The sequence below is a fragment of the Labrus mixtus genome, chromosome 6 (assembly GCF_963584025.1).
Source record: "Labrus mixtus chromosome 6, fLabMix1.1, whole genome shotgun sequence".
Lineage (NCBI taxonomy): Eukaryota > Metazoa > Chordata > Actinopteri > Labriformes > Labridae > Labrus > Labrus mixtus.
In genome coordinates this window covers 26,361,302-26,377,083 of record NC_083617.1, presented here as the reverse complement: position 1 = coordinate 26,377,083, position 15,782 = coordinate 26,361,302, and the positions used below count along the sequence as shown (strand labels likewise).

Below are 15,782 nucleotides of genomic sequence, written 5' to 3'. Positions count from 1 at the left end.
TTACAGATTGCTCCTCTAAATACTTCCGATATAATTTTATACCAAATGTTAAACAATCAGTTTAACTATTGAGCCGTCTTGTTTCTTTAGGCTTCCATAGTAACTTCTCAAACTGGCGGAAAATAGACCATTTTATTAATACAGACACAATATTATGGTTATATTTTTGCAAATTGGCCGAGCATTACTCAGATGTGCCTTCGTCATTTAGTCCTCTCATTGAAACAGGCACAGCCCCGCTTGATCTCCCTCGCTCTCTGTGCGTACTCTCCATTTGTAAACCTATTTATTACAACAGGAAATTAAAACTGTTAATTGTATCATAAAGACGCATCTGTGTTACTAAAACCAGATGAATATTTAATGAAACAGATGCCGTCCTGGGCCAATTCCTCCCTTCGCAAACCTCCGGCGGTCTGCAGTCCTACATCGCGCGATGAAGCATCCTTTAGTTTGAACACCTCTCTGCGGCGCGCTCAAGGCAGCAGGACATTCTGGAAAGACACACCTATTGGTTTAAAGACACCCTTGATAATTAAAGTCATCATCAGCCTTAAAGAAGTTATCCATGTAATCACCACTGCGGCGCAATTGGTGCAGCATCACACAGATGACTCTTGTTGTTTGGTAAAATGCTAGCTTCAGATGTCCATGACTCACCTTTTACTGACACCCTGCAGTACTCATGTTCAGTCTGAGTCTTCACAGCAGAAAGAGAAAGAGAGATAGGCTCTGACATTTCACATCACTTTCAGTCAGACGAATAATCTGATTGTCGGGAAGGTGGGGGCGTGTGGCCTTGGAAAAGAAAAAGAAAAAACTCCTGCTGCATATTAAATGTGCTCAGGCGTTTCATGGCCTGTCAAACCGAGGTGTGATTTGTGATGCACAGAAGACACACTGTCTCATTTCCTGGCCCATGTGTGCACATGTGGACGCCTGTGCATGGATGCATACAAGGACTGGGCATGCACGACACCTACATGCACACACAACCAACACACAGCAGCAGTCAAGCCTGCTATCATCTGAATCCCTCCCCTGTGGTGGCTCTGCAAGGCATCTCAATCTCCATCACGCTGTCAGAAGAAATAAACACATTACAGCATGAAGTGAGTAAAAAAAAGGTAAAAAAGGTTCTTTTTTTGCACTCAAGTTCATCCTCATGTAAGTTATATTTACTCTGCACATTGGCGTACACACAAACACAAACAGCCAAAGACGCTCTCATCTGTTGCATGGTGAAAAAATACATTTATTGGAATCTGTGTCAATGTAGAAAAAAGTGAAAACTGGCTTTAGGTTTTGTCACAGTACCACAGGTGAATATTTCAGCAGCCTTCTTGTCAGCAAGCTTGTTTAGAGAGGCAGTACATCTGCTACCGATGACAACAGAGAAGAAGGGGGGGCCTACGGTGGCCTGTGAGAACCAAACATCACTGAGAAGCTCAGGTTGCTCCTAAAACACACCACCAGCAAAAACACATGTTGTACAGCAATTAATCACCACAGATGTTCTCTCGAGCTTTTGTGGGTTTAGCAGGGGAGGCTTGTTTTTTAAATATTTTTATTGTGATACTGTTACAAATCCCTTTCCAATAACTCAAAAGCCAGGACCATTGACTGCCAGCAACTTCAGTGGCTCAAAGGAGCCCGCTTTGTGTAATCAATTGTCTGCCACTGTTTTATAACTAAAAGGTTATAACAAATAATCTGCCGTTTTTTCCAGACTTGGGAATAACTCCAGTGGCCCTGTGCAAAGCCTTGAGCTTCATGCATCAGTGTACCAGGGCCAGACCTGCCATCCAGATCAAGGGAGTATCAATTTAATATTTCTCTTCTTGTGCAGAAGTCACTTTTCAATCGAAATATTCTGTCTGAACAAACATTTCTTTAATAAAGGTACTGTTAGTGTTGTATTCTACTCTGGCAGGCCAAACATTATAACAGGTAGTGCATTTCTATTTCTGATATGACAGGATAAGTCTCACAACACACAGCAAGTCTGCATACTTCAACTAAAACTGAAAAGAAAACAGGCCTTTGAAAACAAAAAGGACATTTCTAAACTCAGATACTGAGCATTAACATTGAGAGGTCAGTATTTTCCCCAATACAACTTTCTTTACATATAGACTTCTTTTTATTCTTAAATATCTTAAATCTCATATAAAATAATTAATCAGAAACAGATCCTATATACACAGACAAGAGTGCACAGGATGGAGAAAGAGTAGGTGTGCATGCCAAGGTGGTTTGCAGTGAGATTATACGCTCTGCCTGAAGTTCGGCTTTTCTGATGAAATACATGACTGGTTTGTCTCGAGTATCAGACTCAATATCATCATTCTTAAAACACACAAGTGCCTCAAAATCAATACAGAGCTTTCTCTTTTGAGGGGCAACTCTTCAAAGAGAATTTGACCTTCATGGTCAAAAAAATCAAAACAAATCCACACTTCAACCTTGGCCTCTCCCAGAGAAAGTTATCTACAAAAGCAGAGCTATTAGCAGTATGATTTTCTGGACTGGATTCTGGGATAAACCTTAGATGAAAGTCTTGTCAAATGGAGATAAGCGGTGGTAAATAATGCAGTATTTGTTGGGGACTAGGCTTAATCCAAGAGTGTGACAAAAGCGATACATGGCAGGCTGCAGAGTGGTCGCCTGGGGTTGAGGCAAATAATATGCTCATGGATGGGCATTCATTAAAATCTTTGATTACAGCATACAGCAAGGCATGCATGCTGCAGGGAATTTTTAAGACAAATTAAAATCAAATCAAATATAACAGGATTGAATTTGCTCTAATTCTGCCATGTAGCATTAAGCTAAGAGTGGATGAGTTCTGGGAAAAGTTTTTTACTAAAATCATACAACATTGGTCACAGGCAGGTTTCAGGAAGCAGCTTGTTAATTCTTCTTTTGGGACATCCACTCTGGTTTTTCCTGATGTGTTCAACTTAACACAGAATCACACAGTACTTCATCATGTCTGATAGCTCATTTAATCAGCTGGGTTGAATAAAAACCTGCTCACTGGCTTGGCAATGAACTTTCTGTAAGAGCCTGGTTCTATGTGACAGTTTTTGAAGGTATGTTTGAATTGCTCGAGCAGAGTAATCAGCCAGCAGCTACGGAACAGGCTGCAAAGGCTGCAAAATCATTCTTGGGGGTTAAAACAGCTCAAAGTTTGTCTCCTAAAAGTCATTTTTTAAGCCACAACCTCTGATGTTGAAAAGCTAATGCAAAAGGTGAAAAAACTGCAGTTCCTCAAGTGTCCCATATCAAAACCCTCATTCTTACAGCAGAAAAAAGGGCTACAGCTAAGTTTTTGTTCTGTTTTGGTCACTATAGATCATTTATTCATTAGTACTAAACACTGTACAGTTGGGTGGTTTTTAAAATTTCTCATCCATTTAGACTTTTATTTTTAGATTAATTTATTTAGCTTTTTTGAGTCTTCATTGGAGAGATCATGAATCCTGTCGGAAATTGCGGCGAGAAAGAGTGGGGAAGTATATGCAGGGAAGGAGCCACAGGTCAGATTCGAACGCTAGACAATTGCTTCAAGGTCTGCAGCCTCTGTACGTGGGGCACACAAACTGACCTCTTGCGCCCCTCTGTTTTGATTTAATCAAGGCTAAGAGTTATGCATACATTTGCATAATTAGGGGCAAGGTTGTGTTGACTGACAGACAGACAGGTTGTAGCTGTTAGTCTGGAGGCTTATGGCCCACCTCAGCATCAACTCTTTGCCTGTGTCTACTGTTCAAAAGTTAGCTAGAGTCAGCAATTCCAAAATGGCGACCGCCATCGTTGGGCTGACATCACTCAGTACTTTTACATGCAGTTAGAAAAAGTCCACAGTTCCCTCACTGAGCTTATGTTGTTGCCTGCCTTTGGATATTGCCACATTCTCGAAAAGGTACAAAAGGTACAGAGCTGTCAGGTTGTCCATGTTTCCATCGTTTGACAATCATTTGGCGCTTGCTAACTTGTAAACAAGGTCAACAGGAAGAAGACATAACTTGTAAACAAGTTGCTAACTTGTAAACAAGGTCAACAGGAAGAAGACATACTAGTACCTTGCTAAAAGGGGGCATATCTCCACCTACAGTAGTGGAGTCGGCCATATTTGTGACAATTAATTGATTCTCTCCTGGTGCTTGTATACTGGCCTAATCAAGCTTTAACTGTAGCTCAACTTAGCTGTGCATGTTAACGTTCTGACTGAGACGACGTCCATGTTTCCAGTGTATGGTTTCTGCTGGGCTCCGATGTTCTATCTTAGTTTTTGAGATTACTCAAAGGATCCTAACAGTGATACATCTGTTAAAGAATAAGCTACATCATTTTGAAACCAGAAACAGCAGTTACGTTGACTGTTTAAAGCCACCAGACTCCATTGACAAAAACACTAATGTAGCTTACAGAAAACAGGAGTTTCCAGTCCAACACAGCCTCGTTCGATATTTATTTTGTGTGTATAGTAGTTGTTTGACCGACAAGAAACTCCTTAGGTAGAATGAGAGGTAAAATTTGTGTTTTTCCAATGGAGTCTGGTGGCTTCAAACAGAGAGCAAGAATGCTTTTTCTCTCCCCTAACCTCATCAATAAGGTCCATTTTTGCAATGATCCATTCTATTATGTATTCAGACAATGAGAATACAAATTTGAGCCTGTCGGTGACAAACACAAGAACTTTTTTGTAGGAGTTCTTTGATTGGCCATGTTAACCCCCAAAGATGATTTGCAGCCACTAGAGAGTGTGTCACAGCTTCTGGCTCAACTGATCTACTGAGCAATTCTGAAAACATTTTCATGTAGACCCAGAAATAAAAGAAAATAGGGCCAAAGGTTGAAAAATACTGGAATTAATCTTCAATAAATACCGCACTGGATCCAATGGTTCAATGACACCAATTCTGCACTTACAATGGCCACTTTGTTTCTGTTGATGGTGCTGTTTTTTTGTTTTTTTTTTACTTTTCTCCAGAAAAAAACAAAACAAAGAACACAACAGTGAAGGTATCGTACAGACAACAAGGTCAATATCCACCTAGAGGAGGATGTTGATTTCCCTTTTCTTTTCTGTTTTCTATGAATTCCCAAAAGTTAACTGGCATCCATACATCCCTGGCCGGCAACCGTTTCTTTGTATATAATTCAGAAAATCTCTAGTGGATATTCACAGTTTCTTTACTGAGACTGAATGGCAAAAATACCCATGAAGTCTAAAATTGCTGGTTTAGTCATCTAAAAACATGGATGCCAAGAGTTCTTGATAGTAGTGGAGGTCTCTGTCATCTGAGACTATTTGATGGAAGGATTTAAAGTGTAAAAATATCTTGCAGCGCGTTGCCTTTGAGCACTAACACACAGATTCAAACATACAACCATTCATTTTCTTGTATATATATATATGTATATATAGAGAGAGAGAGATCTGTAGTTATATGGAACAGTGGAAATACCTTCAATAACGTCTGACGGTATGATGTAACAAACGTTTCACATATTCTTCTTGGTCAAAGAGATTTTGTTCTGTGTATGGATTTACATGATATCAGATTTCTGTACAGTGAAACAGCACACATAAAAACATGAGGACATTGAAATAAAAATATCCCACGCTGATTGTGATAGTTAAAATGTAGTTCAATTCATTTTTTTTACTTCTAGAAAGGGAGGACAGGGTTTATTTTTGGCGGGACAAGGACGAGAGGGGAGGGCTTCCATTCCACACTACACAGTAGTTTCATTCTTCCAGGGTCCAGTGCGTATATTCCCCGTGCTGTCCGAGGCGTACAGGAGTCCTTCGTGTATGCCCCCTTTTAGAATCCCGTTCTGATTGGGGGGGTTCTGAGGGTAGGATTGTCTGCGCGGTGCGTGCATCTCCAAATGGCAATGTGTCGCCATCGGGTCCGGCTCGGCCACTTTGCCGCAGCCGCACAGGAAGACGCCCGTGTCACCTGCCTCTGCTGGGCACAGGGAGGGGAAAAGGTCTGCCTTGGAACAGCAGATGTGCCTATGGCAGGGGTGATGGCATGCCAGGGCCTCATGTGTGGTGGCTGTAGCAGCATGGCATGTGTGATGCCCGTCATGGTGGCCTTCATGGGCCACATGTGGACAGATATGGGCATGGCGCTCATGTGTGCTGTGTGGGCTGTCAGTGTGTGAGCTGTGCACACTGCCTCCATCCCCACTGGATGGGATGTGATAGGCATACTCCCTCTCGCTCCCAGCCCCGCAAGCAGCGGCTCCGGCCCGGCGACCCAAACTCCGGCTCTTAGTCCTGGTGCTGCTCTTTAAGCAGGGGTGCAGCTGGATCCCGGGCCGGTAACCCTCTGGGTCAGGATGTAGCAGCACATGTGTGGCTGCAGGCTCCTCCTCCATCAGCTGCTGGCTGTGCAGGGCGGCACAGCAGGGTGTCACAGGTGCTAGACACGTCACATGGTTTTGAGAGGATGGTAGTGCATGTTTGCAGTGACCTACACTGCCGTGACTGCAGCTGATCAGGGCTTTACCCGGACACGGGGAGTCATGGTGGCAGTGGCTGTGACTGTGGCCGTGCCCGGGGGTATCTCCATTCACATTGACCTTAGGCCGCGCCTGAGCAGGACCATGGGCTCCCGAGCAGGCATTGTCCTGTCGTCCAGGGCAACAGGAACACCAACAATGCCAGACATCATCACGCTTGGCACAGTGATGAATGAGAACAAAGAGGCCAAGGGTGACAGAGAAGGCACCATAAAGGCAGCTGAAGATCATATCCAGGAAGTGGCCCTGAGACACAGCAAGCGCCCCGAACGCCCAGGTGGCCAGGAACAGGAAGAGGGTGAAGGCTGCCGTCCGTAGCTGAGCCTTGAAGGAGTGCTCATTAGCCAGCAGTGCGGGGTTGATGGGTACACCTGGGCAGCCAGCGGGACAGTGACTCCCCGTAGACGGGGCCGCCAGAGCCCCCGGCTCCGCGCTCTGGTGGCAGTGGGTCGGCACATCGATGGCAGCCAGCCTCTGCTGCTCCTCGGTCAGCTGCTTCAGCTCGTACTTCTTCTCTGGGTGTTTCCGCAGCTGGAGGAAGGTGCAGAGGAAGTAGATGCAGGTAACCAGGAAGATGAATGCGACAGGGCCAAAGAAGGCCCCCAGGCTCGGCTCCCAGGCCATCCAGCAGCTGCAAGACACACACATGGACACCACCACGTTAAAAGTGTGATACTTTTTTCTTTAAAAAAAAGAAAAAAGCATAAAAAAAGCAATGGACAGCACTTTTACAGCTTCAGACAGCATTTTTTTTAGGTGTATGAGATGGCAAGAAACATCAGCAGAGGTTGGAATTTAACCTTGTGAGCAGGAAAAATAATAGACTTACTATGGTGCTTGCTCCTTGCTGCCATAGTTGTCTATATTGACGGCTGCTGTGACCCCGCAGATGATGAGGGGCACTCCACCACTGACTAAATAAAATCTGTGAGGTGATCCAAGGACAAAGAGAGGCAGAGAAAAAGAAGAAAGCATAAGAATGTTTGGCAGGACAAAAACAATGTATAAATCCTCTATATGACATCTGGATCACAGTATTTAACATATTCACACTTCCAACTCATCAAATTTGACAGCTTGGTCAGTGGCCTTTTACTAAAGGTAACACAATATCGTCACATTTCACCTGCAAATAGCAATGATGAATATGTAACATCTGGTCAAGCTTTGAAAATGAAGCTTGCTGACAACTTTTCAAATTTACGAGTGTAGTGATATACAACAATAATTAGCATTTTGTTAAAGCTCCTGTGAGTAACATTTGTGTTTCGTCAATGTGTGACACCCCCTGTGAACAAGAAGGACCTCTGATCTCCTTACTGATTCGTGTCCTGAACATTTCTAAGTAATGTTGAAAGGGGGCCAATTCTGTCCCTTAAAGCATTTAACGCTGTGCACAGCAGCACGCGCTAATAGGCCTGTCCAAACACTGACATTAAAATAACACTAAATAATACAGCAGAGCCTTCAAATCATTAAACAAATTAAAAAGAGCACAACAGATACCTGTATTGTTACAGTCCATTCTTTTTTTTACTTTCATTTCAGCACAAATCTTACATAAGGACTATTTCACAATAATGGGTAAAATATGCAATTTTAAGTCTTTTCAAATTTGTATTTGTTTTTGAATAGCATCTCGTGACCAGCACTTTGGGAACCGCGGATCTACACTACTCAAAGCTGCTCTTACTGTATACGTCACATTCACCCATTCACACCACATTCACACATCGGTGGCAGAGGCTGCCACGGGAACTGCCCACCAGTATGATCTCATCCCATGTGCTTTCACACACCACTGGCTATCCCACTCTGGATCAATTCAGGATTCAGTGTATTGTCCAAGAACACTAGGATGAATGACTGCAAGAGCTGGGGATCCAAACCCCCCGACCTTCCTATTGAGAGACAAACAACTCTACCTCTGAGCCTCAGCTGCATGAATCATATCCATATATTAGATATGTAACCAATTTATGTTATAAACATTATTTACTAAGATGTTACTAATTTAACTAAAAATTTATTGTATTCTGCTTTATGCAACATAAAAAGAGGACTTAAAATAAATCAACATATTCGTTTAGAAATAGCACGGCCTATGCAGGTGTTCTGATTAAGGGCGCGGTCACCATCCGTACCGTGCCCAAGCACGCTTCAACCCTAAAGTTCAGTTCGTTTGGCCAGTGTGACCGCTCCGTATCATGCTCAGGCACGGTACAGTTCCTTGGCTTTAGCATACTTCGGAGAGGTGTGCTTCGGCACAAGCACGCGGGTACACAACGCTGACAACCTTCATTATGGAGAAATCCAGAGTTTCATGGCTGTATCTGACTAAAATGACACAATATAAGCCACAAAGTAGCTGTTATGTTCTCTGTGTTGTTCTCCGATGTGCGGTCGCGGACTCGGCCGCGCGTCTATTTTATTTTTGAATTTATATATGGCTGTATCTGATTAAAATGAATTAAAAAGAGCCGCAAAGTAGCTGTCATGCTCTCTGTGTTGTTCTCCGATGTGCAGACGCGGACTCGGCCGCACGTCTCTTTTTTTTGTATGTAAATGATGCCTGGTTTGTTGAATTATCCATCACTGCCCAAAGATGACACTTAAATGCTCTATAAAAGAAATGCTGCCTTCAACAGCACAAACAAACAAAAAGCTGGAGTACAGGGTCCAGAAATCATGCTAAAAAAGGAATCTGTTGTGTCTGACTGTATTTTAAAGCTTCATGCTACCGACCAAGTGTCTGTTTTTGACAACAAGGTAGTGAAGACAGGCTGCAACCAAAACCTGTCAAAATATGAAACCTATACAAGAGGAGAATTACAACCAAAAGATCCAAACAGACCAAGTTGACAGACAAACAAGCAGACACGAGGGGACAGGCATGAGAACATATCTGTCAGTTAGCTCTTCGCCTCTTTCCTCAAATATTTCCAGCCAAAAACATCCGAAGACTGATGTGTAGCGTCGAAGCTTGTCAATGTGGATCACACTCTGCGGGTGCGATCACACCTACAGTTTGTTTTCTCTGCTACAAACCAAAGTGTAAATTTTACTTGGAAAACAAATCTGTTTCCTGTCGATTTAAGCACGATGAACTTGTCAGCGCTAATCGCTGCAATTTACAGCATCTGTTGTTTATAACAGCCCCACAGACGAGAAGAGAAACCTGCCTCTGAGGAGAGGTGACACTGCAAGAAAAAAATTCAGCTGAGCTTCCCATGAATAATCATTTCTAATAGGCATGTCATTATGATAAAACCCATTGTAGAAGAAACCCTCAATCGCAGGGTGTACCGTTACGGTAATTTGGAAAATCTCCCCACTTGATACAGACAATCCAAACAAGACCAAAGATTGAGGCAATGTTGTCTGATACAGATACAGATATGGACATGGCTACAGATACAGACGGAACCGTCCATATTTTTGCACATCTTGTGGAAACTTACAGATACGGACCAAACGTTGTAACTCTACCCAAAAAATCATGGGGGCAATATCGAGCAGTGTTGCCCACACATCATACTAGACCAGTAGAAACACAACAAGAAGACAAGAAGACTGGAAAGAAGAAAATGGCGGAACTCTGTGAGGAAGACTGTGCACGTGATGTGTACTCGCCCTGCCATAGGGGCAGACAACTACAGCAGAAAAGATGGGCCGAGATTGGAAGGGAACTGAGTGTCAGCTGGACAGAAACAAAGGAGCAGTGGAGGTCTGGGATAGACTGCAACCTCTAGAGGATGCATATTTTACTGTCTGTGCCAACGTAAAGGACGTTTGGGACGATATAAGTAGTGATGATTATATTGTTTAAAACATGCCTATTTTCATATGAGCCTTGCTTCCACTGAAATATTACAAAGTAAAATAACACTCTCAGCTTTAATCTGATTCAGACACTAAACTCACACTCAAGTGTCATATTACATGTCTAGCACATTTTTCTGTATTTTTTCGATTTGAAAAGTTGTATTATCTGTTCTGACATCTAGAAGATATGAAATGCAGACCCAGTGGGTTACTGGCCTCTTTCCTTTTGAGTTGAATATTTGTGTAGTTTAGCCATCACTACTCATCACGTTATATGTTTCTTCGGAACTATAACTATGATTGTCCTCAGAATGTCACCATGCACATCTTCAAGATGCAATTAAACAGATGAACAGTCAGGGCATCAGCATGTGGAGGAATGTCATCAGCTGTTTCCGAGCAAATGGCAATAACAAAGGCAGAAGACTTACGCTGCTTCTTCAACATGGACAATGCTGTAACCAGCCCTGGTGTCGACATGTTAAGTTGTTCTGACATAGTCCAAAACTGAACACTCATTTCAGCTTGGGATGAGTCAGCCATTTTCTATCAGCGTGTACATTGTTTCTGGCACTCAGATAGATCACAGGCCAATATCTAAATGAGGCATTTTAGTACAGAATTTGTATCATGAGAGTTGTAAATTCACTGCAGAAACAGAGCTAACCCGCAGCACCGTCCTCCCCTCTGCACTGTCCTTGTCCTCTGTCTGTGCACTGTTTCCTCTATAACACTGTGCTATTTCCTCTTCCTTCCTGTTCAATCTCAACCTCTGTCACTGCTCTAACCTTTACACCACTCCATCTCCATCCTCCGGTTCTTTCCTTCAATCCATTCTCCGTCTCCCAATCTGTCCCCCCCCCCCCCCGTCACACAGCGCCCGTCCCAAAAATTCAATTACAATCAAGATGTTTGTCTGGGCTGGTCGGCGAGGAGGGGAGGGTGGGCAGAGAGAGAGGGAATGGGGTGGGGGCATTACCGGCCTGTCACTGTCTGAGTGGAACGGTTCCCCTGGGGGACTCTCCTTCAACAGAAAGCCATTTACACACCCGTCAGCCAGATAAGCATTAAATGAGAAGAACTAGTGGATGTTAAAGCACCCTGTGCTTTATAACCCTTGTTCCCTTTGTCCCCTCTAGGAAAGCCAGCATGTGTTTCCTGCTGGCCTGTGCTTCAAAAACACATGTCGTGTCCATGCAAAAAAATGTAGAGCATGTGTGAACAAATCACTGTCTGCATGCTGCCCTGTTCTTTATGCAAAAACATGCACGCTCATATTAAGATTCAATGCACTCGTCCCTGTGTGAATACACACACAGTTTTACACACTTTGACAACACACACACACAAAGTTTTTTTGGGGCCATTCTATTAAAGAAAGCCTTCAAACTGTAACAAAATGGCTGTGCATGCAGAGTTGTTCTTTTGAGTGAGTTTAGGAACAGCAATCATCTGATATAAATAGACCCTGAAGTGCCTTTTAGCCAGCGGTAGTGACCCCTCCCTCCCTCCCCCGTCCCCTCCATGTTCCTCTTCTGTCCTCTATTTTGTGACTATAATGTGTCCTCTGTCTGGACCCACTCCAGGTTGTATAAATACGTACAGCATGGGACAGCTGATGGTCGTATAGATCCAGCACAGTGCAGAGGTTTATGGGTAAAGCTGGACTATATAGCAGCATATGTGTGCAAAAATCCTTTGCGTCCGAATGACCTTTAGTGAACAAAGACACCTTATTTATAACACTTTGAAGATTAACAAACTGATAGTGAAATCAGTAGCTGAATACCATCGCTATATGAAGCTACCGCTATCATCGGGTTACTTAGGCTTAGCAGAAGAAATGAAAAACAGAGGAAACCAAAAGAGGGGCTCTGTCTTAAAGTACCAGCACTTCTACATGTACTGAATGACTCATTATGTCCTGTTAAATATATATAAATGAAGGTATGTCCAAGCGGCAACCACCGGTCTTGAAAAATTAAGCAAATGCAGAAGTGCAAAATCCTGCAGTTTGTCGAATGTCCACTTGAGGCTGGCTCCAGGAACACAGAAAGTCACATACACACCACAGGCAAAAATGCCGTTTTTACACCATAAATAAACATGTTTACAGCCTGGTACAAAAAACGAAATCGGTCTGATTAGTTATTTTCATCACTGGCACACACTGTACGGGGGGTGAATTTTTTTTTAACGGCTCAGTTTTGATTTTTGAGAACGATACGTGTTATCCATAGTGATTGACAGGTGGACACGATGTAACGGTACATCAAGAGGCTTAAAACCAGCCTCAGCTCCAGCACTCAGCCTGTCGTTAGGTTGACTGAAAGTTAGACTGAGACAGGATTTCCAACATGGCGGCTGCTGCCGATGAGCCTCCAGAGCCCCCTGCAGGAACAGATGGGTAACATCACTCAGGCTTCATCCATTAATATTTACAGTCTGTGGGTATGTCAGATTGTGAAAGAGGGGCTGAGTGAAATTCTCAGCCTGGCAGATCTTTCTCCCCTATGGTCAAAGCTAGGCTAGCTGTTTCACCCAGTCATTGAGCAAAGCAAAGTAAACCCACTGCTAGCTAACTCTAAGAGTGTCATGTTAGCCTCTGATTTGGTAAGGAAGTGAAGTAGAATATTTTGGAAAATGTAATAGCATTGCTTTAGATCTGCAACATTGAACAGTTTGGTATATCAGTTTTAAATTCATTAAATGTGTGATTTTGTGATTTCAGGGAGATGGTCTACTTCACTTGATCATTTCATTTTGGTAATCACTCTCCGCATCTCATAGGATTTTTTCAGGCCCCATGCCCTGACATTAATATGGAAGAACATCTGAACATTTCCCTTTAACTCTGGAGTATGTACTATTTATTTACTATTAATACTATCTCAAATAAGATTACTGAGATTCACCATCTTCTTTACAAACCTTGAAATGCTTTCTTTACTTGAGAATTAATTTTTTACTCTTTCTTTTTCACTGACCATGTCTTGAGTAACACAAACAAATAACAACATATCTTACTTCTTACTTTTTTCTTTGAGGACTCAAAAACAAGACTGAAGTCTAAATCACATATGCAAGTACTTTGAAACATTACGTCCAAACTCCTGTCGAAGCGAAACATACATTTATCAGAGATGTTTTAGTACTGAAACATTTCTAGCTAGTCTATCGCAGGTTTGATATTGTGTTAGAATTTGAAAGCATTTTCTTTCATGGACTCATTCTTTTCCTACACCCCCGTCTTATGAAACAAATATGCAAGGCATTCAATTATTATGTAAACTACTAACAAACGAAAACAATGACATGTAGAGAGACCTTCTACCAGCCTGTTACAGCATAACTCAAATACTTCATTTGAACACAAGTCCTGCCTCTGGGAAGGCAGATAGCCAATCCTAGTTCAGGATTTTGGGGTTGGCCAGTTGTATTTCAAGAGGGGGCCATAGCATCCCTGGACATGCCCATGCTTCGAGCTGATTTGTATTTTAAATATGTATCTATTCATTGCAGTGATTAATCACAAATCAGTGTTTAAAGTCCAACATCATGCTTTTCTTTGTCTGCAGGACAAGTCGTGCAAACATCTTTGGAAATGCGTATTTCCATGGAGTTCCGATTGAAAATTCTGATTAGGATGTCAGGAGAACCTCAATGCTGATAGACATTACCTACACAAGGTGTCATTCATTTAGTGCCGGAGTTAGAAAGTTTAATTTGGGTGAAGAAATGGATTAATGTCTGTGCACATCTTTGCAATGCCTTTGTATGTCATCTTGATATACCAAAAGTTTCCTTTGCATTAAGTCTTGTGCATGTCTCACTTTGCTGCTCCAAAAACTTCTCCCGAGGAGGATTCATGTTAAATATGTGATTACAGCCCTGCACCCATCACACCAGATGACTGTCAAGGAAAAATATGAACCGAGGCGTTTAAGGTGTGTGGTGCAACACAGCGTAGCAGATTTCTGACAAAGGTCAGTGTGATGGTCTGCTGGATGTGCGATCAGGAGGCTGTCAGGAGAGGAGGGACAGGCAGAGAGGTAGATGAGAAGCAATGGGGAGGCGGCTGGGAGTGGGGGGGAGAAATTGATTTGTCTCCAGCTGCTAAGTCTCATTGCATGAGGCTGTCTGACAGGGAGCATTACAGTCAATCACTGTGGATCAACTCGACTGCCGCGCCACACGATCCCCTTGCCTGCCCCCAGACAAATTGTCTCATTCACAAGTGATGCATGATGGGAGAACCTTGAGAATGTTCAATATTAAAACCAGCCAGTCACGCATGTGTCTGAGGATTTCCTTTGCAAGGACAGAGCTGCTTATAGGTGGAGGGGATCCTTATCAGGTGGCGTCCTTATCCTCTGTTGCTCCACAGGAATACATTATTGAGCAGTTTTTTTTAATGTCAGACGCATGATTCTGCTCGTTTATGGAAGTTTATAGATATTAGTTTCAGGTGTGTGGATGATAAATGTCAATGTGAATGCTTCATGTGTCATAATAATCCTCTACAACACCCCAGAGAAAACACATTTTCCAGTAGAGTTAATATATAGCTGAACATTTACAGAAACTTGTCAGGCGTCATCCCCGACATCTTCTTCAAAATGTTCTTTAAACTGAAACTGAAATGATGTTTTCAACTGGCTTTCTAAAACCGAATACACGATGAAGTGACAGACATTTGTTACGCTGCGCCCTCTGTGTCTCTGCTCTCCAACCGTTCCATTTAAAGGAACTCTTCCTCTGCAGCTTCTGGAGAGTTCAGCTCTGCAGCGGTTTGGTGTCAGTGTGCAGAAGAGCTCACAGAGGAGGAGGAGCACCGCCACGTGTGTCCAAAAGCTGATCCTCTTAAAGGTGCTGAATGTTGGTAGTGAGCAGACAATGTATGGAATGTGTGTGTGTGTGTGTGTGTGTGTGTGTGTGTGTGGAGGGGGGGGATATTAAATCACATCAAAAAAGCAGAAATTCAATCTGATGTGTGCATCAAAGTGAAATAAGAATTCAAAGGGTCAAAAGGTCAAACACATCTAGATTTGTGATTATGCTTCTGCTTCAGCAGCCTCCTGGGAGACTGACATAAATAGTAACAACATTGAGGTGAAACCACACTGACATGTTGTTTTAAGTCATTCCTTCCTCCTCCTCCTCCTCCTCCTCCTCCTCTCCCTCTTCCTCCTCCTCCTCCTTTTACCTTACAGGGTAGTGGGAATCCTCAAACAGAATAACTGAGCCAAATATTAACTATACACCCAGTTCAGCTATTCCAAACACTTTCCTCCAACAAAAGCCAACAAGATGATGTGTGTGTGTGTGTGTGTGTGTGTGTGTGTGTGTGTGTGTGTGTGTGTGTGTGTGTGTGTGTGTGTGTGTACCTGTGGGAAAACCTACGAGTCTGAGCT

General features: G+C 42.9%; 1 protein-coding gene across 1 annotated transcript in view; it reads right to left on the bottom strand.

The window, feature by feature from the left end:
- Positions 1-5,649: 5,649 nt before the first annotated feature.
- Positions 5,650-15,782, bottom strand: part of LOC132975873 (adhesion G protein-coupled receptor A3) — a 198,574-nt gene continuing 188,441 nt past the window's right edge. Inside the window, exons 18-19 of the mRNA XM_061040715.1 lie at positions 7,373-7,468; positions 5,650-7,174 (exon numbers count right to left, since the gene is read on the bottom strand). Of these exons, the coding sequence (XP_060896698.1) occupies positions 5,749-7,174; positions 7,373-7,468 (1,522 nt within the window). The 3' untranslated portion in view covers positions 5,650-5,748. The remainder of the gene's footprint in view (positions 7,175-7,372; positions 7,469-15,782) is intronic.